At 38.6% G+C, this 27,920-nt stretch overlaps 1 protein-coding gene across 1 annotated transcript in view; it reads left to right on the top strand.

Moving 5' to 3' along the window:
* kif21b (kinesin family member 21B) overlaps nt 1-26,187 on the top strand; it is an 81,866-nt gene extending 55,679 nt beyond the window's left edge. The window contains exons 28-35 of the mRNA XM_073825445.1: nt 7,135-7,271; nt 9,192-9,372; nt 9,460-9,624; nt 9,784-9,901; nt 12,957-13,127; nt 14,951-15,150; nt 18,157-18,291; nt 21,664-26,187. Of these exons, the coding sequence (XP_073681546.1) occupies nt 7,135-7,271; nt 9,192-9,372; nt 9,460-9,624; nt 9,784-9,901; nt 12,957-13,127; nt 14,951-15,150; nt 18,157-18,256 (1,072 nt within the window). The 3' untranslated portion in view covers nt 18,257-18,291; nt 21,664-26,187. The remainder of the gene's footprint in view (nt 1-7,134; nt 7,272-9,191; nt 9,373-9,459; nt 9,625-9,783; nt 9,902-12,956; nt 13,128-14,950; nt 15,151-18,156; nt 18,292-21,663) is intronic.
* Nucleotides 26,188-27,920: the final 1,733 nt, after the last annotated feature.

Raw genomic sequence — 27,920 nt, 5'->3', positions numbered from 1 at the left:
GAGATGTGTCTTTAATCTAGATTTAAACTGACAGAGTGTGTCTGCCTCCCGAACAGTGTTAGGTAGATTGTTCCAGAGTTTAGGTGCTAGATAAGAAAATGATCTGCCGCCCGCAGTTGATTTTGATATTCTAGGTATTATCAAATTGCCAGAATTTTGAGAACGCAGCGGACGTGAGGGACTATAATGCGATAGGAGCTCGCTCAAGTACTGAGGAGCTAAACCATTGAGGGCTTTATAAGTAATTAGCAAGATTTTAAAATCTATACAATGTTTTATAGGGATCCAATGCAGTGCTGACAGAACCGGGCTAATATGCTCATACTTTCTAGTTCTAGTAAGAACTCTAGCTGCTGCATTTTGGACCAGCTGGAGTTTGTTTATTAAGCGTGCAGAACAACCACCCAATAAAGCATTACAATAATCTACCCTTGAGGCCATGAACACATGAATTAATGTTTCAGCGCATTTGACATTGATAGCATAGGTCGTAATTTCGATATATTTTTAAGATGGAAAAATTAGGTTTTGCAAATGCTAGAAATGTGGCTTTCAAAGGAGAGACTGCTATCGAATAGGACGCCTAGGTTCCTAACTGATGACGACGAATTTACAGAGCAGCCATCTAGTATTAGACTGTGTTTTAGGTTATTACTTGTGGAGGTTTTAGGTCCAATAATTAACACCTCTGTTTTTTCAGAATTTAACAGTAAGAAGTTATTCGCCATCCACAACCACCTAGAACACTCCAAACATCATGGTGTGGCAAGTTTTGCCTATGCACACGTCTAGTTCACAAAATTTTGCATATACAGTTTTAGAATGTTAATGATATGCATGCATTGCTTGATCATAGTTTGTAAGTCAGTATTCTTTGATTCAACTTCGCACACACATAAACTACTTTGTAGATACTTATGTTTTAAACCCCTCACACAGTGTTTGTCCGGAGCCCGATCACCATCAGTTCCTGTTCACAGGACCTCCCTAGAGTTCCTCCCACTTTAGAGAGCACAAATGTGCCAACAGCAGCCTCTCGCGTTTCATCTGTCCTCAGAGAGCTGGGATGTCCCAGTTTCCTCTTTAATCAGCCATCCTCTTGTCACCTCGGTGCGGCTGTGCCTGCACTGAGGCTTTGACGGCTCCACCATCATTAGGACTTCACAGGCGCTGAGCTGGACAGAGGCTGATCTCAGCCCACAGGAGACCAATTTTTCTTCATCCCAAACTCCAGCTTGATTTCCGTCTCACTCGGCCGGCAGGAAAGAGCGTTCCGAGACCGGGCTGGTCGGGAACGCTGTCAGCCTTAAGGGGAAGAGCCTCATTATTTTTTTTTTTAGGGGAGGGAAAGCTTGTTTAGCCCTGCCAGGTTGCCAATGCATGTGGGCTAATTGGCAGCCACAACTGGAGTTCCAAAGCTTTCTTGGTAGCAAAAATGAAGGCGATTTTTGAGAAGTAATGCCTACTTTTGTTTGATTTTGTTTTTCTTCTGACAGATTACTTCCACCTGTTTACTCAAAAGAAATGACTTCTCCACTTTCCAGGAGAGGTCAGTACTGAGCTGAAAACACCCCCGCTGTGATGACTGACATAACGCATCCTCCGCTCCGCACAAGGGGGAGCATGGGAAAATAAGGCAGAAATAAGACGAGAGATGAGAGATCGACCCCAAAGTCATTTTACTTGTCTCGGTCCCTCAAGTACAAGTCCTTGAGACCTTAAGTTTTATTTTTGCTTCCTGAAGTTCTGGAGCAGTTTGTAGACAAATCCTCTTTTCCATCAAAACAACATGTGTGTTTAGCACATCTCTCTTGTGATAGAAACCCTCATTTAGCCCGTGGCAGCAGTCCATCATAAATCTGACCAGAAATTCGGCTTGCCAGCTGTCAGTAAACGTTACATTCATTTGCAGTTGGCTCTGTGGTGCTGCTACGATGGAGGTGGAGATTGCGGTTTTCAATTGCACACCAGCTTGCCTGTACTATTGTTGGGGGAAAATAGAAAAAGCTTGTGGATGGCATCCAAGGCGATGTCCGCTCCCCGATGTGATATGAGCAACCATGACAGGTGTCGTGTGATGGTTGTGCCAAGTCTGTCAGCCATTAGACAGACCACAAAATGGTGACATCATAACACGAGTCCCAACATGGTTGAGAGCATCCGCTCCTGCCGCGCCTTTGTCTGGCCGCGCTCTCAATGATTGACGAGTTGTAAGACCTGACGGCGGTTCGACGGTGTTCATACTGGTGAAGAAAAGATTTGAAGTGTCTTTTGGGAGCTGCTGGGAAACTCTGTGGTTCCTAATTGGGACTATCTCGCTCGCATACAGGCTGCCAAGAGGGAAGAAGTGCTGCCTGTCTCCTGCAAAGAGTCTTTTAAACAATTTATGTGGATATAAATAAGTTTAAAAAGCCCTGTGTTGCTCTGCATCCTCGAGGTTCCTTCTTTTCATCCCTGCTTGAGTGCCAGAGTTTCAGTAGATCATTTGCAAATTCCATGCTGCCTCAGCACACGTGCACAAGCGCCATGCACAAGTCATATCTACTTCTTGTGCTTGTGCATATCAGCTCAGGCTAGATTATGAACCAGGCCAATGGGGCATTGGGGCCTCCCAAGCCTCAGGACATGCGACAAAAGAAACCCACTCTAAGTGGTGCATAGAGTGCATTCTTAAAACGAAGGACCCCAAAACGCAGGGTGAGGGTTATCCATTAGGGACTGCAGTGGTGGAGACAGGGTGCTCAGAAGACCTCATTGTGTTGCTGTTTAGTAGGACTGCACGATTAATCGAAGGCAATTGTCATGCGCATTTTGTCAGTAAAGCCGGTTGTATGATCAGTAGTAAATCTCTAGCACGTGCTTTCAGATGGAGCAGCATTTACTACACAGAGCCGTAGTTCACTGACAAGCTACGCTATATCGCATTCATTATTGCTAGGTAATCACACAATAATATAGTCGAACGAAATCATTCTGTGATAATGACAGAACTACGGCTCTGTGTAGTAAATGGCACTACATCTGAAAGCACATGAAAATACCACATTTAATAACATGTTTCTACTCTTAACTCACTTCATAACGTCAGTTGAGTGTTTGAAATAAATCCTTCTGTGATATGGCTGCTTACACAGAATAAGGCACACAACATATTTCATAGTATTGTAAGCAGCGATAAAGGCATTGCATTATACATACATACATGCATTTTATTTTATTTGAGTGTCATGCACAGAATTTGTGCCCAGCCCACATGGGCTTATAAGACACTGACATTTCAAATAAGAAGATGACCATATACCATTAAAGACAATATCATTACATCTTGGGGTAGAGCGTTCTTTGCCTTAAAGTCCAAGCTTTCTCCACAAATGTTGCCACACTAAACCAGTCATTACCAAACAACCAGCCCAACATATCCCCTTCAGACAACCCAAATAAATCAGGATTCTTACATTGAATCTTTTCAAACAAAACATTTCTCAAATCATTATACAAAGGACAGTAAAACATAAAATGAAGTTCATCCTCAACCAAACTCAAATCACAGACAGCGCAAAGCCGGTCTTCCTCAAGAACCCCTTTATACCGACCCACCTCCACCTCCAAGGGCAACACTCCTGCTCTGAGCTGTGCACACAGGGATCTCTGTCTCCTTTTCCTATTACAATTCACATAGGGCTCTGTGAAAAAGCACTCCTTGAACTGCACATAAATTCTCAGTTTAGGTTTATTTAACACTTCTAACTCCCATTGTTTTTTATAAATGTCAAATAATGTTTCTTTGATAGTAGATATTTTAAATTGTAAATTATTCTGAAACAAAGTTTGAGAGTTTACTTTATATGAGATCTCATGAACATCTTTAGTCCAGGGGTACCCGTTGGCTTTATCCCAGTTAAAAACTTTCCTGGTAAGTCTATAGTCAGGTAGGCTCACCAGACGGTTCCGCAGTCTAATCACTTCAGCCCTTTGCGTCACCACACAAGGCTCCCAACCCATGTCTCCCTCTACAGCTACCTTAGGGGCGAACCTATGAACACAGAGAAAACAACGTAAAGCTCTATGCTGAACAGAATTACACTCAGGACCCTCCATAAATCCCCACACACCAGCAGCTTAAAACAACACAGGTGCAACCATAGAATCATATAGCCACGTGAATGTAGGGAAACTCAAATCAGGACATACCTTTATCTTATTAATCACAGACCCCAATGCCCTTCCAGCAGATTCCCCTAAAACTCTCCTGCCCACAGAAAACCTCATATTTTCTTGAAAAACAAAGCCAAGGTACTTATATATCGCAGAATAGCTCAACAATGTTTGACCAAAATAGAATGCATAATCACTTTGGCAGGTAGATGGCTTTCTAAAATGCACAATTTGTGTTTTCTCTGAATTAATAGTGAGTCTCCATTTGGTACACCAATCATTCATGATATTCAACATTTTTTGCAACTCAATTTCTTTTTCTGCAATCAACACAATATCATCAGCGTATAAAAGAATACTAAGATTTAGGTCTTTAGTTATTCCCAGATTTGCCATTTTAATTTCTTGAGCCAAATCATTAACTTAAAGAGCAAATAACGTGGGAGAGAGAACATCTCCTTGTTTTACCCCAAACGGAGTAGGAAACCAACCAGTCCTTAAATCATACACCTGAACACAAGCTACTGGTGCCTTATACAGGGCTTTAATTGATTTATAGAATTTACCGTTAATCCCATAATTAATTAATTTATACTCCAGAAGGTCTCGGTTTATCTGATCAAACGGTTTTTTTAAAATCAACAAAACAAACAAATGTACTTTTTCCCTCCTGCAGCCGTGCTCTCACCACGGATGATAGGACAAAGATGTGGTCAATACATGCCCTATTTTTCCTGAATCCATTCTGCTCATCAACCAGTATTTGATTCTCTTCAATATACTCACAAAGCCGATTGTTCAAAATGGCAGAATAAACTTTATAAACTGTACTCAATAAACTTATGCCTCTGTAACTCAGAGGTATTCTGGGGTCAGCCTGAGAGCATTATAAATATGCTTTATTATAATGAAAATTGTAATAATAAGAACTCATATATAAATAAACCATATGTTGTTGTAGTTGTGTGTTTATTAGTCACATTGAAATAATGAAAGCAGTTAAATCTAGTTTATTCAGCTAAAGCATTTCCTGGGTTTCTTCTTCGGGGCGTATTTGGAGTTTCCACGTGAGAACGCCCTCTGGCCTTCGGATGAAGATTTACTGCTGATCACAGAACCGTGCTTCACTGAAAGATATGTATGACAATCGCAGCTTCTGCCTTCGATTTATCATGCAGCCCTACTGGTTAGCCTCTTAAGAGCCTGGCGTACATAATACTTTTTAATCATGCATATCAAACAGTTTTGCATATCAAACTCCTCCAAACACATTAACACACAGAGGCAGACCAGTGGCTAACCAGGATCGTGATGAGAGATGCCGATGGTGGAGGATTGAATGCAACACTGTCTCATTTACCAGTGAAAACATTATAGTACAAAGCACATAATATTACAGTAATAACGTCTCCCATTCTCACTCAGTCTGCAGTAGTGTAGTATAAAATGCTGATGACGTACCATGTCTGCGCGAACAGGGTGCGCAGAGGTTTGCAAATACATACGTTGAGAGGCAGGTTGGAAAGCCTATTGTGGTCCTCGGATAATTGGATGAACATTATATGGTCCTACGCCTACATCAGATGATATAAATACATATAAATTACATTTAGACCCCTTAGTGATTGCTACCAGGATGTAAAAAGTTTTTCTTAACCAAATCACCCACACTGCCTTTGCCTTTGAGAAATGGAAAACTCCACCTATCTGCTTAACACTGATGTCATTTCCTTTGGGGTCGAGAGATAAATGTTATCCCTTTACTTGCACCAGTCCATCATGCTTCTGCAAAACATATGGACATTAAAGACAACTTAAAATAGATCCACTTTCTGTGCCACCCTGCAAAGTCAGCAGTGACCAACTGAGCGGCTTTGAAATGTGGATTTAAGCTTCTGAACCAACGTCCACAACTCGCAGAGGACTTGGCTGCAGTTTGCATCAGTCAAACAGGCTTTCCTTTCAAGTGTGCGTTGGGCTTGGCTTTGCAGTCGGTGTGACATCAACGTCACATGTATCGGCTCCCCTGCTGCTTGGCAGTGGTACACCACGACAGGACATAATTAGCACCTGCTCGATATATGGAGTCAGTTCTATTGTTTTCCCTGATGTTCGTCTGCCTGGCCGATGGCCGTATCCTGCGTGACCCATGGAGTCCGGAGAGGAAGTCGGGGTGGCGGCCTGTAAAACACAGCTGGAGTCAAATTAAATCAAATTAAATATCAGCACATTGACAATGTACTCCAGGGAAGGATGGGGGCCTGAAGTGTGCAAGGTTCGACCGCCGGATCTCACAAAGGAGTGGACATGAACAATTCAGTCCCATTGAATTGAAAGGCAATTCCATTGGCTGAATGAACGTTTAATGAATACTCTATTTGGTGCCTGATGAATATTTTTTTTTGTGATTTCAAATTGTTTAATGCTTTTTTGAAATTATACGTTAATGGTAAACTCTGTATATCATTCTTTTTTGCAATTAGGTTCTTGCCAACTAACAGCTCCATGTAATTGCTTACACTTAAGCAGCTCATCGCTGCATAGCATACTAGCTTAGCCTCTCACCCTATGTATAAACAGCAGTCTTTACGGCTTTAAATCGGCCATTACTAATGGCTACCCTGTGGGGTCCTAGGTGAACTCCAACAGTGTTACTTTTGTGGCTCCACAAACCTGACAGTAACCTAATTAGGTTAATGGATTGGAATCATATCAGGAAACCTTTTTCCTGTTTCAATTTTTTTCTGTTCTTTTCTCCCTCAATCTGTTGTTCTTTCACACATTGATGCAAAAAAAAAACAAAAAAAACATTTTTATGCTTTTTTTGTCCATCCGTGTGGAACAGATGGCACTCGTTGTATTTGAACACAAACAAGCTTTGTTGCGACATCCTCTTTTCCACCTGCTCTCTTTGAGACTAACCTCACAGACTTCCAGACTTCACAACAGTGTTTTAAAATACTGCATGTCTTTGTGCAGGGGTGTAATCACTCCCACAGGTAGCCTGAAGGGGGGCAGGACGGCCCCTCTCCAGTGTGTGGCGATGGCAGAGGGACACACCAAACCTGTGCTCTGCCTGGATGCTACAGACGAGCTGCTTTTCACCGGCTCCAAAGGTATAGTTTTTTTCACTCTCAACCTGTGACAGGAAAATATAAACACCCATAAGCACAAACACATGAACCAATTTGAATTACATTTTCTTGAGGTCAAAGTTTCATCATGCTTTATTGATCTATTCAGCAGCCCACTGCTGTAAAGAAGGCTGACTGTGGGCAGCTAAACAAAAATCTTGTGCAACTTCAGATATTGTATTCATCACAATGCTACAGTTATTAGTCATTTATAAGCTGCTAGTGTTACACTCTGAAACTGTAATCATAATTGCATGTTTTGTTGGTGAGGATTGCAACCTTTTGGACATTGAGTGCAATTTTTAAATTGGGTTTTTACTACATTGAAGCGACTAAAGTACAATTTAAAGGTGCCAAAGAATGGAAAACTGTATTTACCTTGGCATAGTTGAATAATAACAGTTCTGTACATGGATATGACATTCCGTGAGTCTCAAACACCATTATTTCCTCCTCCTTATATAAATCTGGTGTTTGCAACAGACCACTGAAAAATAGGCTAATCCTAACATAACAGCGACTATTACGTAATATTCGCGATCATTAATAGTTACGCCCCCAACATTTGCATAGTTGAATCATCAGAAGTTCTGCAGCTAGGCTATTGTGAAAAAAAACAATGCGAAAATGGCAGATCACAGGTATAAATGTTATGTTCCAGGTTGTGCAGGAGATGTTAAGTGCAGGGATGGTTGGTGTCTGTACTCAGAAAGGCAAGGAAAACAAATAAGGTGATCTAATAAAATAAGGCGAGCCACTGAAGGGACACGGTTAGCTTAGTGCTAGCGGTAGCCTGTTACATTGCAGTACATAAGATTTCACTTACCACATAAACAGAGAGCTGGAGAGATGACTGTGGGCGACGGCAAATGATTTACAGATCCTGAGCATCACTAACAAGCATCTAAACTTATGTGTTAAGTACTGCCGTTTAGTATCTTTACACAGAGCACATGCGATCACAAAAGTGAAAGTAAGATGATCGTGCATGCAAAACGGCGTATTAATAGCGGTTCGAGCTCCCTGATTAAATATATATTTTCCCCCATGTGTGAGCTACTGAAATGAGCTGCTCTGTGAAACAGCCAATCAGAGCAGAGCTCATCAATAATATTCATGAACCTTCCAAATAAGGTAATAACAGACCATTTCATTCTAGGGACAAATCCTAGGGTTGTAAATGGACCTGTAAAACCGTTTCTGGAGAATTTTGCCATATTTGACCCTGGACCACAAAACCAGTCATAAGGTTAAATTTTACAAAACTGAGATATATATGTCATATGAAAGCTCAATAAATAAGCTTTATATTGATGTATGGTTTGTTACGATAGGTCAATATTTGGCCGAGATACATCTATTTGAAAATCTGAAATCTGAGGGTGCAAAAAAAATCAAAATACTGAGAAAATCACCTTTAAAGTTGTCTAAATTAAGTTCTTAGCAATGCATATTACTAATCAAAAATTACATTTGGATAGGTTTACAGTAGGAATTTTACAAAAAATCTTCATGGAACATGATCTTTACTTAATTTCCTAATGATTTCTGACAAAAGAAAAATCAATAATTTTGACCCATACAATGTATTTTTGGCTATTGCTACAAATATAGCGACTTAAGACTGGTTTTGTGGTCCAGGGTCACATAAACCTTTTATGCCAAATACGTTTTATGTAGATATCAGAGAACAATTTAAAATGTTACATCAATGCATTCTATGGCACCTTTAATTTAATTTTGAAATGAAAATAAATAGAAATTTTCTACATTTTAAGCATGTTTAACCTTTTGCCAAAATCTACTTAATTTTTTTTACTTTGGGTGTAAAGTAGCATTCAACTTGCATTGAGCATCATAAACAATATGAATAGTGTTACATTTCTAATGCCTGGTATTTAGATCGAACCTGCAAGATGTGGAACCTGGTGACTGGACAGGAAATCGTGACCCTGAGAGGACATCCCAACAACGTAGTGTCTGTCAAATACTGCAGCAACTCCGGCCTGGTCTTCACAGTTTCCACCTCATTTGTCAAAGTGTGGGACATTCGTGATTCTGCCAAGTGTGTCCGGACATTCACGTGAGTATCTGGAATTGGCAATTAGCCGATGCATCTGAATGCACATAGTTTAGCATGGAAATGTAACCTTTGCCCATCCATCTTTAGGTCATCGGGTCAGGTGATCTCAGGCGATGTCTGTGCTGGTACAACCACTCGCACCATCACTACAGCCCAGGGCGAGTACCAGATCAACCAGATTGCCCTCAATCCCTCTGGATCTGTTCTGTACGCTGCTGCAGGCAACACTGTCCGCACATGGGACCTCAACAGGTGCATAGTTCATTCCTAAGTCGAACACAGACAGAACTGGTGTTAGCATTTAGCATTGATTGTATTTATTGATAAATTCAAAAACCTACCAATACCAAGCAAATAGGCTTTACAGACTTTATAACCATGTGTATATTCGGTTGTATTCTCTGTGTGCAGAATGCAGGCCACTGGGAAGCTGACCGGACACATTGGGTCAGTCATGTGTCTTACAGTGGGTTATTCTGGAGGAGGCAAGGATCAGGTGATCACTGGATCCAAAGACCATTACGTGAAGGTGCGTTTAACTATTTTAGTTTATTTCCCTGTTATTTTATACAGTGCTTTGCAAAAGTATTCATACCTCTTCATTTGTTTCACAGCTGCAGCTTTGTCAAACTGCTTTAAATAACACAGTCTCCACTCCATGCACCATAATGACATAACACAAAACTGATTTGTGACAACTTTGCAAATTTATTACAAATAAACACTGAAATAAGTACATCGCGTGAGTATTGATACCCTTAACGTGGTACTTAGCTGAAGCACCTTTTCACCTCTCAAACTGTGTTAGGATGTCTTGGATGGGGGCTGGCAGACAGAAATATTTGATTGGGTTCAAGCCACTCAAGGACATTCACAGAGTTGTCTAAAAGCCACTCTTTCTGTGTCTTTAGGGTCTTTGTCCAGTTGGAAGGTGAACCTTCTGCCCAGTCTGAGGTTCTAAATGCTCTAGGTTCTCATTTGTAAACGTTGCGTACGCACAAAATGGCATATAACTATGCATAAGCAATTTTCCACTCACATATCCTGATTTATAAAAAAAAATAACTCGGTGTAAATATGTACGCACTGTATGAACATTCTAAACCATGTGTACAAACTCTTTTGGAGTGAGAAAAGTAATGAGGTAAACTATTTTAAACTCTGTATTCATTTCGATATGCATTTACGTTAAATATTCCATTCTCGTTAATGGAAATAAGCACTGAAATTACAAAAAAAAAGGAATTACGCAGAAGTTAAACAAAAAAAAAATGAATTTAGCTCAATCACTTTTCCTTTGGCATGCTGTGTTTTAATGACAGCGAGTAGTGCTATAGGTGCACAATAATTTATATTTAAATAAAAATTGCAGATCTCATGTTATGAGAATTTTTTTTAATGAGTACAATGCTCAATGTTGCGCACTTACTTAGATATTATGGCAGACACTGCTGGATTTGGTGGTCGAACGGTTCGTTGTCTGGTTTGAATATGTCCAATGATATAAGCTTAGTGTACAACTGCAGCTGCACGCATCTGTTAATGTTGTGTGAAGGCGTCTGTTTATGATAAATACTTTATGATAAATACCACTGAATTTGAAGGATACAACTCGTTACTTACATTCTCAACTGTTTACGTTTACACGAATAATCACCAAACACCGCATTTTGACGTATATTTGCATGTATTTGATGTTTAGGCACGCATCTTAAACTAAATGCTCACTTTACTTGTCCTTGTTCTGTTCTGTCTCTGAGCGCATACACAGAACAACGCAAATTCTCTTTCGTGCTTTTAAAAACACAACATCAAATAAACATTAATAAATCAAGCACGTCTTATTTTATGCAAGCCACTTTACATGATTTTACTAATTTGCATGTGAAATTGGGCTTTTATAGAGAAGCGAAAGCGCACAAAGGGGGAGGAATCGGGAGCAATAATCGTTTAATCTCGATTAATTGTATTTTCGTAAACATTTAAAGCCGAAATTGAAACTGAATTTCGTTTAATTGCACAGCCCTACTTGTTGCAGCACTGGGCATTGTAGTTAGTTTTAAATGCATGAATGCAATGGCCAGAGTTTTGTTCAGCAAGCTCACATAATCTTAAATGCTTTTATTATAATCAAAAAAAGTACTGACGCAATGTAAATATGAGTTTCATTATGCAGATTTGATGAGAGAGCAGAACCTATGTTGAACTAAAGTGATCAACAGATCCACTGATTATAAAGGGATCATTCTCTTTTAGCTTTCTATATAATTTAATCGCAGTTTGAATATCTGTTGTTTTTCAGAAGAAATGTTACTTGTGGCCGCTTTAAGAGCTGCATGGATCCAAGATGCTGTTACACACATATTTTCATTCTCAACTGTTTACATTAATTTCAGACATAACTGACGAAGGTTTACACGAATAATCACTAAACGCCGCATTTTGACGTATATTTGCATGTATTTGACCTTTAGGTACGCATCTTAAACCAAACATTCACTTTACTTGTCTGTGTTCTGTTCTGTCTCTGAGCGCATACACAGAACAACGCAAATTCTCTTTTGTGCTTTTAAAAACACAACATCAAATAAAGATTAATAAATCAAGCACGTCTTATTTTATGCAAGCCACTTTACATGATTTTACTAATTTGCATGTGAAATTGGGCTTTTATAGAGAAGCGAAAGCGCACAAAGGGGGAGGAATCGGGAGCAATAATCGTTTAATCTCGATTATTGTATTTTCATAATCATTTAAAGCCGAAATTGAAACTGAATTTCGTTTAATTGCACAGCCCTACTTGTTGCAGCACTGGGCATTGTAGTTAGTTTTAAATGCATGAATGCAATGGCCAGAGTTTTGTTCAGCAAGCTCACATACTCTTGTGAATGCTTTTATCATAATCAAAAAAAGTATTGAAACAGTGTAAATATGAGTTTTGCTGAGAGAGCAGAACCTATGCTGAACTAAAGTGATCAACAGATCCATTGATTATAAAGGGATCTATATAATTTAAGATTCTATACAATTGGAATATCTGTTGTTTATCAGAAGAAATATTACTTGTGGCCGCTTTAAGAGCTGCATGAATCCAAGATGCCGTTACACACGTATTTTCACGTGCGAATAATCACCAAACGCCACATTTTGACATATGTACATGTGTTTTGATTTAGGTACGCATCTTAAGCTAAACTATAAATTATAAAGGGATCATTCTTTTTTTGCTTTCTCTATAATTTAATCGCAGTTTGAATCGTTGTTTTTCATGCTACTAAAAGAAACAATGACTGTTGAGTCGATGGCTGAATTTACTGATGAAATAAATGATTTTGAGACAGAACAGCTGAGTACATAAGTCCTTATGTATCGAAACAGTCATTTACCAGTCTTGTGCCAATGTATTTGTCTCTATTACATAATAAAAATCTGGAACTCATTTTTGGCAGCTTGGTTTCAATAAAAGCTTTTTTTGAACTGACAAGGAGGTTCTGCAAAATTGCATTATGTTTTTATAGCACAATATGTCTTATGTCAAAAGAGCAAGGAAAATTTCATTTCAACTTATGATCTCTTTGATGCAGATATTTGATGTTGCGGAGGGAACCCAAGGTAACATCGGGCCAGCTCATAACTTCGAGCCACCTCATTACGATGGGATTGAGTGCCTTGCTGTACATGGCGACGTACTGTTCAGCGGATCCCGTGACAATGGCATTAAGAAATGGGATCTGGGACAGCAGGAACTTATTCAGGTAAAAAGATATTACTATTACATGTAAGCGTATTTTGATATTGAGTTAATGTGTGATGTTAATGTCAAACCCCTGAATTTTACCTATAATTTACACCCTGCTTATAATGTATTAACTATTTATGGTTAATTTTCTTTTTTCCTTTGTACAATCGTCATACTGTTAAAGCAAAGAGCCTCATGTGGGGAAATTTCCCCCCCCATTCTTTTCCCATAATTACGATTAAGTATAGATTCTTTTGAGTTAACCAGAACTAGCAGAAACTGGGAAAGAGCTTTGTGAATGATAAGCTGAAAGTGCTTTAAAGAGTTTAAAGTGCATTAAAGTTAAGACCGCTTACGTGACTGACAGACCAAATTAAATACAATATCCAATACCTAAAATAATATATACACAGACAAATGATGTTTCAGAAGGTAATAACCCAGCGTTTGCCTATTGTTCCTCTGTCAATAGATGTAGGATGGCTTCATTTAGCAGCGCTTGACGTCATCATGGTCTGACAGCTGAGAACGCTCTTAGTAATACGTTTGATTTTAATGGTTTTTCCAGCTGCTTTAAGTTAGATGAGAACACATATCAAAGTTTCACATCTTTCAGAGCTAAAAGGTCAAAAATAATGGAAGACTATTATAAGACGACGTCGACAAAATGAGTCTTCTGCACGTCAAAGATGTATTTCACAGGTAAATTTCATTGTCATGTTCATAATTTCAGCACTTTTTCATACTGAAATCCAAAATGGAGAGCAAATATACTGAGGAAAATCAATGTGAAATCTTTAAATGCTATTTACCTGTGAACATTTCAGTTTTTGGGCATGAAGATGAAACACATCTTTATATAAAGTGATAACTTATCGATCGTTTCTTCGTTTTCATTATGCAGATTTATTCAGCACTCAATCTATTAAACATTTATCTGGGTTTAAACGGATCACCACTGTAATTGCACGACTATATATTTTTTTATTTTATTTTTTTAAGTGATTGACATCACCTTTCCCCCTCAAAAGAAAGATGCTTAAATCCCAATGCAGTTACCAATGTGTAAGCAGTGAGTTTATTTACTCGTCTGCTCTCCTTTATGAGAATTTCTGTCTGTTCCCCACAGGCCTGTTGGTGGAATCAGCCGAAACTTGGTTGGGAAAAAAAAATGTTGACATATAGAGCTTCGTAACTGTCATGATCCTTTTATAGCATCTATATTTGTATTATTATTACGTGGTTCATTTTTAAATTGTACATTTGTCTTATCTTGTGTGCGATATGGCAAAAATATCATATCACAATGTTTTTCAGAAATATCACAATTCACTATTTTATCACAATTCTTTGTCATGTTGGTTTTACTATTTTACAAATTGTCTGAGCAGTACAGCCAAACTAATTTCCCTATTTTAAAACCAAAACCTTACAATGTAACAAAATATAAAACAAAAAGAATGGCAGATATTTAGGCCAAAGTGTAGCCTGGAAAAATCCAGACCCTAATCGAGCAATGAAAAGGACCTAACTCGAGGGGTGACACCAAGTGTGCATTTGAAACTCTCACTGCACGCAATTGGATAACTCCAGACCAATCACAACAATACATGGTGTGATGTATCCAGAGCCACGGCGAACATATAAGAGTGGATTTCAATTTTATAACATAAACAATGTGACAAGATTAATAACTATTAATTACGACAGCCGAATCAACCTCATAAAACAATTAGGTCCGATCAAACTATTCATTAACTATCAACGAATATGTGGATGGACACTAGAGTTGTAGAGCTGCGATGTGCTAATAATGAAATGTTACTTGTTTCTCCACAGCAAATCCCAAACGCACACAAGGATTGGGTGTGTGCTCTGGCGTTTGTTCCCGGGCGGCCCATGCTCCTCAGCGCCTGCAGAGGGGGCATGCTCAAGGTGTGGAACGTGGACAACTTCACACCCATCGGAGAGATTAAGGGCCATGACAGCCCTATCAATGCCATCTGCACCAATTCCAAACAGATCTTCACTGCCTCCAGGTATGTGCATCAGTGTTCAGAAAAATAGCAATTACTAATGTCGCACGACACATGAAAAATGTTTTTTAAAACCAAATGGTTTGCAATTTGGGCTAAACAGTTCTGGTATCTGGTAATCAGAGCCAATTGCCATTAATAGTCATTAGTAAGCAGTTTATAAATACAGCTATGAATTTGTTCTTGATTTATAAGCAGATATATTACAATAGAGATGTAAAGGCTCAGTTGTCTTCATAACAGAAAAAATAAACTCAACGCAGAGGGATACAGAACTCATATTTATTTCAAGATGCAGAAAAGAAAGAAATAAACTGTACACTTGAATTTTATTTTTTTCTACGAAATTTAGGTTTATTTTCCCCTTTTTTTTATTAAAGTGTAGCCTACAGTTGTACAGTTTAATTTTTTGCATCATGAAAAACGCATTTCTGCCTTCTGTATCCCTGTGTTGTGTTTGTAAGATTTAAATTTCAATCTCCTTTATAAATGCTTTACAATGTATAAACAGTCCTCACTTTAGATGAGCTCACAAAAATAGATGGTTGGCAACTACTAAATGTTGTATAACTGCCTGAATTAATCATGAATATGTGTTAGTAAAGGCAACAATTATCGTGTTTAAATAATACGATTTATAAATGTTCATTTAAATAGTTAATTTAAATCAATCATTTACTTACACTTAAACTTTTGGACGGAATGAAGATGTGTACATTTTTCAAATTTTGCCTAAATATTATATTGTTTTCATTTAGTCCTGCCCTTTAGAAGCTACAAAAATACTTATGTTACAACTTATACAACTTATACGAAATAAGTTCAATTTAACCTGATGTTCAGACCTGATCTTAATGCACTGTTTTCTTCTGAAGCATCAGTGAATGTTTGAACCTTCTGTAATAGTTGCATATGAGTCCCTCAGTTGTCCTCAGTGTGAAAAAATGGATCCCAAAATCATACAGTCATTGTTGGAAAGGGTTCAAATACACAAAAATGATGAAAAACCAACGAAACTTGTGGAACCTGAAGAACAGCAGGCAGTTTAACTGTTCAGGACAAACAAGGGACTCATGAGCAACTATCACTAAACAAAAAAACCCAGCTGTGGATCGTTCAAGTATAAACAGATTAACTTTGAATGGGTCATATTTATAAATTCAGCTATTATTTTCTTGTGTGGACTATATGTAGCCTTTTGTGAAATATCTTATTGAGGTCAGTACTAAATACAAAATAACATGCATTTGTATGATTTCTCTTATTTTGGTCAAATAATTAACATCTTGCTGATTCAGCAAGGTTTTGACCTCAACTGTACTTACACTTTCTAAATGATCTTATGAACCACTGTCAACTCCTAAATAACTGGTTTGTAAATAGCATAATTAGAAATGGTAAATTGATCATTAATATGGTATGAAAATAAATGAGAGATGCTCAAGAACAAAACATTTATACTGTAGCTGTATTTATAAACTGCTTACTAATGCCTATTAATGCTGGAACAATGCTTTATAAAAGATGAATTGACTATTTACTAATGCTTAACTAATAATTCATAGTGTGCAGTTATTCTAAAGTGTTACCAAAGAAAGATCGCTTAAAGTTGAAACTAAATCAAAGTAGCCATTGTTAACATGTTAGATTAGGGACTATTTTTCTCCTAATAAACTAGTTGCTCATTAGTATGCATATTACTAGCATATTGGCTGTTTATTAGTACTTATATACCACATAGTAATGCCTTACTCTACATGACTCTATTTTAGATCTGTAACCTTACTAACTATTAATAAGCAGAAAAACAAGAGTTTACCAAGGCAAAGCCATAACTAATAGTTGGTTAATGGCAAGAACTGGTCTCCAAATTAAAGTGTGACCGATCTTTTCTTCCATATTATGAGGTAAATCCAAGGATTAATGAAAAATATCAAATGTAGGGTAAAGATGTGATTCTATGTATTGATTGTTTTTTGGAATTTAGGTTGTGGGCGTTCCATTAAAAAAATGCCAGATGAACGCAAGTTTGCAGTGATGTTTAGGCGGACTAAATGTTTCTAGAAGTACATTTTCTTCTTTTACATTAGATTGTTGAGAGATTTTTAGACTCAGTGTTTGTTGATACAAATAGATGTACTTCTGACACAAGACACAAAGGCCATATATTTCTGCATATGTGCATCACCATGTGTAGCAGGTACTTGAATTCAAAGCGGTGATGTTAGCAACATGACTGAATGTTTTAACCTTTGTTAGGCATTTTCAGTGTGCAGGGAAAAGCCTATAGTAGATGGTGAGAAGATGTGGCATGAACATTTATCTCAATTACTCTAGGAGTGAAAAACCAAACAAAAACGTGCAAAAATGCACTAAATTTATCAATTAATCTTAATCGAACAGTGGTAATGAATGGCTGTATTTGCCAACACAGACATTCATTAAAATGTGTTAAAGCATTTAAGTGCCACATAATGTTGAAAATGCATTACGATGTAAAAGAAAAAGATGAATCGTGTTTGAAAGTACCTGTTTGCAGGTCGTACATCCCATCTGTAAATTAGGAGAAAGGAAAGCTTCATAGGTGCATTGGGAATACGAGATGAAGAACATCTTTCATATCGCATTGAAGAACAGGTCTTAAATATGGTAATTTTGAAATAATAATATAAGCCGTTATTTACGGCCCTCCAAAGGTTCTAAATGGGTCATCAGCTCAATGAGTCTGTTATGAGTTGCTCGTCTATTTCTGCGACACGGTTCAGTCTCTTTCTCTCCTGTGACGCCTTTTTTCCAGACAGTAGACTACTTAGAAATGTTCAGTCAGACTAATATGTTTTTAAGACCTACTTTTGTGCATTTCGGGGGTGCTTGTTTGTAGAACAGATGGTGACTGTTCTTCATTAATGTGCTTCTAACAAAGCTCTCCTGTTCCTTCAACTCTCTCTGTCTCTGTCTTTCTCTCCCTTTCATCTCTTCCCTTTGCGCTGTGGGGCTTCGTATCCACAGTGACTGTCGGGTGAAGTTGTGGAGTTATGTCCCCGGGCTCACACCCTGTCTGCCCCGTCGGGTCCTGGCCATCAAGGGCCGGGCCACCAGCCTCCCCTGAGCCTCCACTAGCCACCTCCTGCCTGGTTCCCTCTGGTACTGTCCTTTCTCTCTCTAATCTTCTTATGTCTCTCTGTTTGAGCATATTTTCCCCATTTCTCTTTTCCCCTCTGATAAGTCCTTAGCTGAAGCCCTCTTAACAAGTGACAACAGAGCGTACTTATCACATAAAAGTGGTCGTTTCAGAAGAATCTTCCAGAACTACAAGCTGTGATCTGATTGGCTGGCTACTTAGCAAATTAAACAGGTTTCAGTCTATTTGGAAACAAAATGATAAGCATGCTGCTAAAATAACAAAAATAGTTGCCAGGTTTGCCAAACTTTTGAATTTAAATCTTTCAGAGAACGTTGTTTTAAATCAATGTGTGGCTTTGAGATATTGTCAAGCTCAACAGTATGTCTACATTCAGAAATTTTGCAAACATTTCAACTTTGTATCAACATTTGATACAAAGGGAGAATATAAAGTTTTAAAGTCCCTCCTAAAAAAGTAAAAACAAAAGAAAAACAGTTTCTAAGAGAGTTTCTAAGTGTATTCCAATAGAATAATTCATGAGATCTTGTTCATCACATCAAGTGTGAAGATCAGTATCTGTTGTCATCTTCACGAAAGTGGAATGAAAAAAAAAAAACCAAGAACTTGCAGCACAGTGCTTGGTAAAACTGAGGAAGCTGTTTCTACAAAAGTGATATAAATGTTGTTAAAAATTTAGGTGTTGCAATTTTTTACTGACATATAAAATTAGATCTTGATTGGAAATGTACTACCCAGTCCGTCTCAGATAATGTGACAGATTATTTGCTTTCATGTAAATGTTTTTATGGTTGCAAGATGAAGGGAAACAAAACCAAAAGACAAAAAACAACATTGTTAAAAACACCCATCAGTTAATTAAATTTAAATGGGCCCTATTATGCTTATTTATAAAGTCTTGATTAAGCTATGGAGGTGCACTAGAACATGCTCTTATGCTTGGTGGTTAGATAAACGCATTATTTTTTACATAATTTACGTTATTACAATAGCTTTCTCCCCAGACTGGCACAAATGGCTCGATTAGTTCTGTGTTTGATGAAGGTCTGCCTTCCGAAAAAACTAAATGTGTTGTGATTGGTTAGCAGTCCCACTGCGTTGCAATTGACGAACAGCTTAGACAACGTTTTAGTCCTGCCACGCCCCTTCCCAAAGCAGCAATGTCTGTGTACAACTGCGCAAACTACATTAAAGTGATTCTTACAATTTAAATATGGATATTTTTCTTACAAAAACACATTGGATCGCTAAAGATGACTTGCTTTAGACTGATGGCGAGAAACACGTCTATGCCGTTCTAATGCTTGGGAGTGGCAGGATTATTTTTTATATAACTCCGATTGCATTTGTCTAAAAGAAGGAAGTCATATACACCTAGGATGCATGGAGGGTGAGTAAATAATACGCTACAGTAGTGTTGGTCATATCGCCAGCCTGCGAGATTGGCGATACATGATATTATCATTATTGTGCTCATTTATTGAATTATTTACATGCCTGAAACCAGCTCCAGCATAAGGCTATTGAAGCTATCTACACTGTTTGATGAATAAATCTCTTACCACATTCTGTTTTGACCCTCTATACCGCACACGTCAACGGTGCAGCTCCAACACAGCTACCGGAGCAGTTTGCGGACACTTTAGTCAATGCTTGCGTTTATACAAGCTGCCCTGTGGCTCGCTGAAGCATCCCAGAAGCGGTTGTCCATGCTACATCGCTAAAGTTAGGCGTATCCCTCACCTCGTCCCTCCCCACCCGCCAGCGATTCGAATTTCCGTAGGCAAGATTAAAGGAGCCATTCATTATAGTTCTTGAAAAGGGAATTTTTAACTACATATCACCCTTTGGAGTGAACTTTTGAGATTTGTAACTTTGTAGATGTTTTTTATGCCCAAACATACACACCATGCACTGGCTAAAATTCAAAAAGTGAAAAAGCATAATAGGACCCTTTTAAAATCAGTAATTGGTTAGAAAAATGTAACATTTTAAATTCAAATTTATAATTTATAATGATAAATTATTTATTGTAATATTATATTTAAAGACAATCTGTGTGAAAATCAGTTATTCATTTTGGAACTGATTCATTCTCTTAAATGACTTCTCATTGCTGTGAAGAGAGTAGGGACATATAAGGCCGTTTACCCGGGGTTTAGCGGTTGACCAGGCCATTTTCAACATTGTCGGTCGAACAGAAATTGATTCTGGCAGCTACTGGCAGTCAGTGCAGATACTTGAGCAAAGGCGTGACAGTTCCTGAAGGTTAAAGACAAGCCGAGCGGCAGCGTTTCGAATGCGCTTGAGGGGACGTGATGTCTGAGAATAAACTACACAGCTCAACAGTATCATTTTGTTGTTGTCAATTATTTCTAACTCTGTCAGTTGTACATCATCTCTCTCTATGTGCATCTTCTGTCTGCTTCCAGATCTCTCATACTTTGCACCAGTTTCGTTTCATAGGCCAAGTTGTTATCAGTGAACTTTCCCTTAGCGCCTTCAGTTTGGGCCAATAAAGACAAAACGTACTAATTAGACTCTGCATAGTTTCTTCTCCATTTCAATGCGCTCAAGTGGTTCATCTTTTAGAGAGCAGTAAAAACCTATTGCACCTTTGATTGCATTCAACACCAGTGGCGTAAATCTGTTTAACTGGTTCTAGTTAAGGTCTAAGAAGCACAAGATACACCTCAACACCCTGTGAAACTTGGCCCTGTTTTACCAGGATCCTTATTTGCATTGATGTTCTTAACTGGTCTTTTCCAGTGAGTGCTTTTTGCAAGACTTTTTAAACATTTTTAATTTCCCATTGGCAATTTTCTTTTTTATGCAAACCATTAAATTGTATATGATTTATGCTTAAAACTAAAAAAATACCATAGGATTAGGTATAATGTACTTAAAATATTTTTTTTACGAAAATTCTGTCTCATTATCTTACATAATTGTGCTTCTCAGGTGAAATATTTTTTTTTCTCCCATGAAGAAGTTATTTGAACTTTATCCCAACCTAATGAACCGTTCATTTGCATCACGCTGCGATTCAAAACTCATCTCTTTCTTCACAGATAGAGTGTGTTAGTTAAGATGCGAGCATGTGGTTCTGTGGGCTGGTTCACACAGCGGGGTTTTGATTTTTATTGGGATAAAGCGGTGCATGCGCCTAATTGGTGAGAGGAGCGGGGACTGTGGCGGTTCGCTTTTGTGAACTCGTGGTTTTGATGTCTGTGCCATCTCTTCAATGTGAGGAGCTACAGTGACGGTGTCTGAAGATTCAGACAACCGAGTGTGTCTATCTTTCTGATTATTGGCCTTGTGCATCTCCTCCACCTCTCATTTTATGTCTCGTTTTTTGTTCTTCCATCCCACAGTGACATGAGAGTGAAGATCTGGAATCCGAAGATGGGGAAGAAAAGGTGACGATCCTCCGTTCGGAACGGTTGTTGTCAATGGAGCCTCTTTGGGCTGTCGGCTAATTGGACACCAATGCTTTAGGTGTCTGAGACCGACCTTGGCGAAAAGTCCATGGGTCAGCCGTCTCACTCCAGAAGGCCGGTTTCATAGACCTGCCTTAAGGAGATGAGACACAGCTGTCTGTTTTAAAAGACACAACCCTTTCAACCGACTGAAAACGGAGTTGCATCCGAGGAATATGATGCAATGATCATATGAGGCGGTTGCTCACTTCTGGATGTTTTTAATTTTGTGCCATTTTGGTGATGCCGAAACTGTATTATCTGTACAAAGAAGTGTCCTTCTGCACTTCCTGTCTAAACGAAAACATGTCTTTGAGAAAACATGACGACTTCATCTGTAGCTGCTGATTTTACTTCTCAATATTTATCAGGTCAAGATGAAATCCATTTTTTTGTAGTTTCCAGAGAGCCATATGACTTTACCTTTGACGTAGTTCCAGAAACTGAATCACTTTTTTTCAATCCAGAAGATTGGCACCTTTTGTGTTTACCAAGAATGAGCTGATGCAAAGTTATCCTTGAAACATTGTGCAATAGAATGGACCACTTCGTTTTTCAATGCCTTTCTAATAACTAATGGCTTCCTTAAACACCCCTCAACCACAGCCAAACACTGTACAGCTTTTTTTCCGATAGACTTCCTTTGCTTTTAAACCCGTTCGCTCCATCCTGCAGAGAATTTTATGTTTTCTACCTCAGGTTTAAAATTAGATTTTGTGTGTTAAACCTTCACTGCTTCTGGTTTCTTGCACATGACAGGATTCCAGCTTTATTGTCTTCTAGATGCGTGGATAGAGGTCTCTAAAGTGTAAAACAGTATTCAGAGTCTGCTGAGTGAGCATTTTGAAGGTCTGCCATGTAATAATCCCAACTCATCAGGGGATTGTGTGTAGTGACTCTAGCAGACAGTTTTAGGCAGAACTAGATGTTACCTCAGGCTCAAGCATCTGATTGAAAGCCAACAATCCCCTGAGGAGACTAAAAAAAGGACCCAGTTTCATGTTGTTGGACGCAGTCCTGGTACGACTTTCAGACAATCTAACACTGGAATGTTGGATGAAAATTTTGGTCAGTTTGTTAGCCCGTTCTTTTATGTACATTATGGCTACCCTCCATAACACTTTAAAACAGAAGTGTTAGAGAATTTGCACAACAGCTTTTGATATTTTATTTCTGGTCCTCAGCATGCCTGGTCCAAGTTATTTATTTATTTTTTTTATTTTAAAGGGACAGTTCACCTAAAAATGAAAACTGTCCTTTAAAAAACCTGTAAGACTTTCTTCAGTGGAACAAAAGAAGTTTTTTTCCCAGCTGCTCTTTTTCCATACATTAAAGGAAGAAGAAAAAAAAAAATTTGGAGCTTGATTTTGCCCATTCATTGGCAATATGGAAAAGAACAACTGGAACAATCTGCTAAACTTCTCCATTTGTGTTTAAATAAAGAATAACCATTTTCAGATAATCTACCCTTTAAGACACCATACTCTTGTACGAGCATCAAGCATGTTAAAGACAGCAGTGTTAAAGTAGGTCAAATTAGGCATCGTGTTTTCCAGAGTTTCTCTCCCTATTAAATGAAATGGGTAGCAGCCTCCTCTGCATTGGAGGATATGCTGTGCCTGATAGGGGAACGTGGGCGTCGTCTTGCTAGAGCACATGCAACTTTGTTTATTTTTACACCATCAATCTTGCTGTGCCACGCGCCGCTCCCTTCTCAGGCTTTCCTAGATTTACAGTCCTTTTTAATGAAACATATCTATCACTCTTATCTGCACAACATTTTTTGGACGGCCCTTGGCAATTCACCACCTGAACACAGCCGTGTAGATGAGCTGAGAAGGAGGAAGCTCTTATTTCCAGACGACAGAGATGTGGTTTATCTGATGAACGGCCTACAGCATCGATAATCTCACATGCTGTAGGAGTGTGGGAATCCCAAGCAACCAAAAAAGATTCGATCAATTTCCAAGTTTCCCTTCTGTGTTTTTTTTTTTTTTCTTTTTCTGAAAATGGCGTGATGTTGCAAAGCTGCTGTCAGTCATTTAAAGCTACTATACTTTGGTTATATATCGCATTTCTAAGGCTGAGTCTGTAGGCTGGAGTCATTTGCATACTGTAAAGCTCATATGCATACATAAATATTCATAAGAAAGAATGCAGTAGGGGCTTCCTTAACCTTTAGGTTAATAGATTTCTACCAATGGTTGGCACTGTATACACCTTTATAAATGTAATGGTAGACTAAGAGTGTTTTGCACTCATTTTTGGGGTTTAAGATTGTAGAATGTAGAACTATATAGGGTGTTTTTGACCTAATCATTCATTTTTTGTTTTGTTTTTTGAAACGGAGTAGCACGCTCGTAAAAAGAAAAGTTTTTGCATCTTTTCTGTGAAGTCTTTTATAACAAGGCCGAATTTATTAAATAATAATCAGAGCATCTACTTCAAAGAACATTTGTTGTCAAAACTGTGAAAAATGCTGCTTTATACCATCTTTTTTTTTTTTTTTTAAATCAGCGTCTGTGTGTTTTGCTCTTAATGTGAGATCAAAATATACAGCGTCAAAAGTTGCCAAAGTTTGATTTAAATAATCACTTGCACATATCTAACATCCTACATCTAGCCATTGGATGACTTTGCAAAATTTAACTTTTTTATACTGGTGTTATGTTTAAATGAAACAAACAACATGGCTCTTTCGAAAAACACAAACTAGACAAGTTTGCAAATTGTATGCATGATGCAACAATTTCCACAAACTCATTCCGTTTGTTTCGATAAATGAGGTTCAGAGACTGTTTGTACAGTATGACTTTCTTCAGTGGAACAAAAAAAGTTTGTCCCAGCTGCTCTTTTTCATACAGTGAAGGTATATGGAGGCGGAGCTTTTAAGCGCCAAAAATTTATTTTGCCCCTTCATTGCCAGTATGGAAAAGAGCAGCTGGAACAATCTGCTAAACTTCTCCATTTGTGTTTCATTGAAGAATATACATTTTCAGATAATCTACTCTTTAATAAATGTCTCGTTTAGTATCACAAGCTAAACAATTTGGCTGATTATATGCGCAATGCAACCATTTACGCAAACTATTTTCTGTCCGGTTTCTACGGTTCATTCCATTTGTTTAAATGAGATCGTGTTTGTACAGTATGCTCTTCTAATAATGCATACTATCACAGGGTCAACCTATTTTAATAAGTGCCCCTCATTAGTGAGATTACAAAAGACTGTGTCTCTTTAACTCATTTCATTTTAGAAATGAAAAAGCATTGTTTTGAATAGCATTTTTGGTACACTTGTAATATTCTTGGGAAGAGAGCTGGGTATTGCTAGGACTTAAAGACTGTGAAATTGGTTTGAGAACTCCGTTCCATAACAACACTGATAATTTCAGCCTCTCAGTTATTCCTCCATTGTGTCTGAAAGCACACTGGTTTACAAGGCTGCTTCTGAGATTGTTGCAGTTACATCCTTACATCGACGCTTTTATACAGCCATGCCAGTCGGTGGCCTGCAATTCCTGGTGCTCAGCTTAAAGTCAGTCTTTAGCGGTCTTAACCTTGAGTGTACAGTATCTGGAGCTTCTGGGGTTATCTTTCTTGTGCATTCCGCTTCACCGCAGTAGTTTACCGTTGGTACGTTTAGTGTTGTAGCTTTACGGTGCTTATATTTTATATTCTAGGCCAGTGATGCATGGCATTGACAAGCTGTATACACTTCTACAGCTGTATAGAATCTCAAAGGAAAGTTTTCCTGTACAGGGGAGATTGTTGACACCTGTCTGTTAATCAGCGTAGCACTAACTTGTGGCTTTGCCCCCCCCCTGTGATGCCAAAGGTAAGCAGGTTGCCGCCGTTGCCCCAGCTGCCTTACGCCCCTCTCTATCTCTCCTGGCCTGAAGCGCAGGGCCACACTGCAATACGCCTTACGCCTTACCAGCGTGTGGAACAACATGCCATCGCGAAACGCTGCTGTTCGATCACTTTTTTGGGGGAAAAAAATCTTTTTTGAATGGGGTGCTTTCTAGTTACCTGGCAACCCAGGTAGGCAATTAGTACGCAGATTAGAAAAGACATTTAAGTAATAGAGAAAAAGAGGCTGAAATGAAAGGCTTGACAGAACAATCAGTCATTTTAGAGCCGTTCTGCTGTAACATCGACTTGAGCTGACAGTTTATTGATCTCCAGGAGCAGGTTGAAACGCAGCGGGGCGTATATGTAACAACAAAGGTTACAGGTGCCTTTTATTGCATTGACTCCTCCCAAGGAATGTAAATGATTGTACAGAGTTTCTTTCTTTTTGTTACACGTGCATGCGACCAAACTGGGTGTAAAATATCTGACTGTAAATACTGTACAGGTTTTATTTAATAATGGTTCAAGCATTCCTCCAGAGAAATAAACAAAATTCCAAAAATATTTTCAACGTGTTTTCTTTTTTCATTTACATTTAGCAAACGCTTTTATCCAAAGCGACTTACAAAAGAGGACAATGGAAGCAATCAAAAACAACAAAAGAGCACATGCAAGTTCTATGATAAGTCTTATTTAGCCTAATGCAGTACACGTATCAAGGTTGTTTTTAATTAAATAATAAATGAAAAGGAACTAGATCGAATAAAAAAGAAAAAGCAAGCTAGTGTTAGAGGCCTGAAATAGAGCACAACAAAAACAGAGAAGCTATTTTTAATTAATAATTTTTTTTAGAAAACAAGCAAGTAAGTAAGTAAATTAATAGAGAATAAGTCTAAAAGCTTTTTTTTTTTTAGAATAGAAATAAAATAGAGGGCGCTAGAGTTAGAGGGTCAAATAAAGATGGAAGAGATGTGTTTTTAGCCGATTCTTGAAGATGAGTAAGGACTCAGCTGTTCGGATTGAGTTGGGCAGGTCATTCCACCAGAAGGTTACATTTAATGTGCATTTAAAGTCCATGAAAAAAATTGTCTCTTTGGGATGGCACAATAAGTCTGAAGTAATGATTTTAGGTAAAGGGATGCAGAGCCAGTGGTGGTTTTGTAGGCAAACATTATTGAGAGAGGCATCATTGTGGAAAAAAAAAATATTTCTCAGCTTTTATTTACATTTGAACAAAAAGTGGCATGTCCAAAATTCTTCATACCCTTTGCAAACTGTCACAGTCTATGGGAAAATCCAAAGTTCTATACCATTCCAAATAGTCCAAGCTGTTCTAAAGCACCCTAATTACCCTGATTGATTGGGAACAGCTGTTTTAATCAACTCAACAGGTGAAAAACAGAAGCTCTCTGCTGTTGGTTTGTGGACAGTCATGGCTAAGACAAAGGAGCTCACTGAGGACCTGCGGCTGCGCATTGTGGCTGCTCACAAGTCAGGAAAGGGCTATAAGACCATATCTAAATGTTTTGAAGTTCCAGTGGCTACAGTGCAAAGTATTATTTAAAAATACAAGATGTTCCGCACTGTGAAAAATCTCAGAGGACGTGGTCGGAAGCCAAAAGTGACACCTGTGCTGGCCAGGAGGATAGTCAGAGAGGTACAAAAGAATCCAAGGCCATCCTGATGAATCTGGGCTCTGCTGGTGGCAACATCTCAAGGCAAACAGTCCAACGGACACTGAACACCGCTGGGTTCCACGGACGCAGACCAAGGAGGACACCACTTCTCCAGATAAGGCACACAAAAGCCTGCTTGGCCTTTGCAAATGCTCATCTGGACAAAGAAGAAGACTTCTGGTCTTCTGTTTTATGGTCAGATGAAACAAAAATTGAATTGTTTGGCCACAACGATGTAGCCTTCATTTGGCGGAAAAAAGGAGAAGCCTTCAACCCTAAGAACACCATCCCCACTGTCAAACATGGTGGTGGGAACCTAATGTTTTGGGGGTGTTTTTCATCCGGTGGACCAGGGAACCTAATCACAGTAAACGGCACCATGAAAAAGGAGCAATACATCAAAATTCTCAACAACATCAGGCAGTCTGCAGAGAAACACCAGTGGACATTTCAGCCCGACAACGACCAAAAACACAGCAAAAGTGTTGAAGAAATGGTTAGCAGACATTAACTTTTTGCAGTGGCCCAGACAGAGTCCTGACTTAAATCCAATTGAGAATCTGTGGATGGAGCTAAAGATCAGGGTGATGGCAAGGAGACCCTCCAACCTGAAAGAGTTGG

The sequence above is a fragment of the Garra rufa genome, chromosome 20 (genome assembly GCF_049309525.1).
Source record: "Garra rufa chromosome 20, GarRuf1.0, whole genome shotgun sequence".
NCBI lineage: Eukaryota > Metazoa > Chordata > Actinopteri > Cypriniformes > Cyprinidae > Garra > Garra rufa.
Note: the sequence above shows the minus strand (reverse complement) of the source record. Positions and strands in the feature narration are given on the sequence as shown.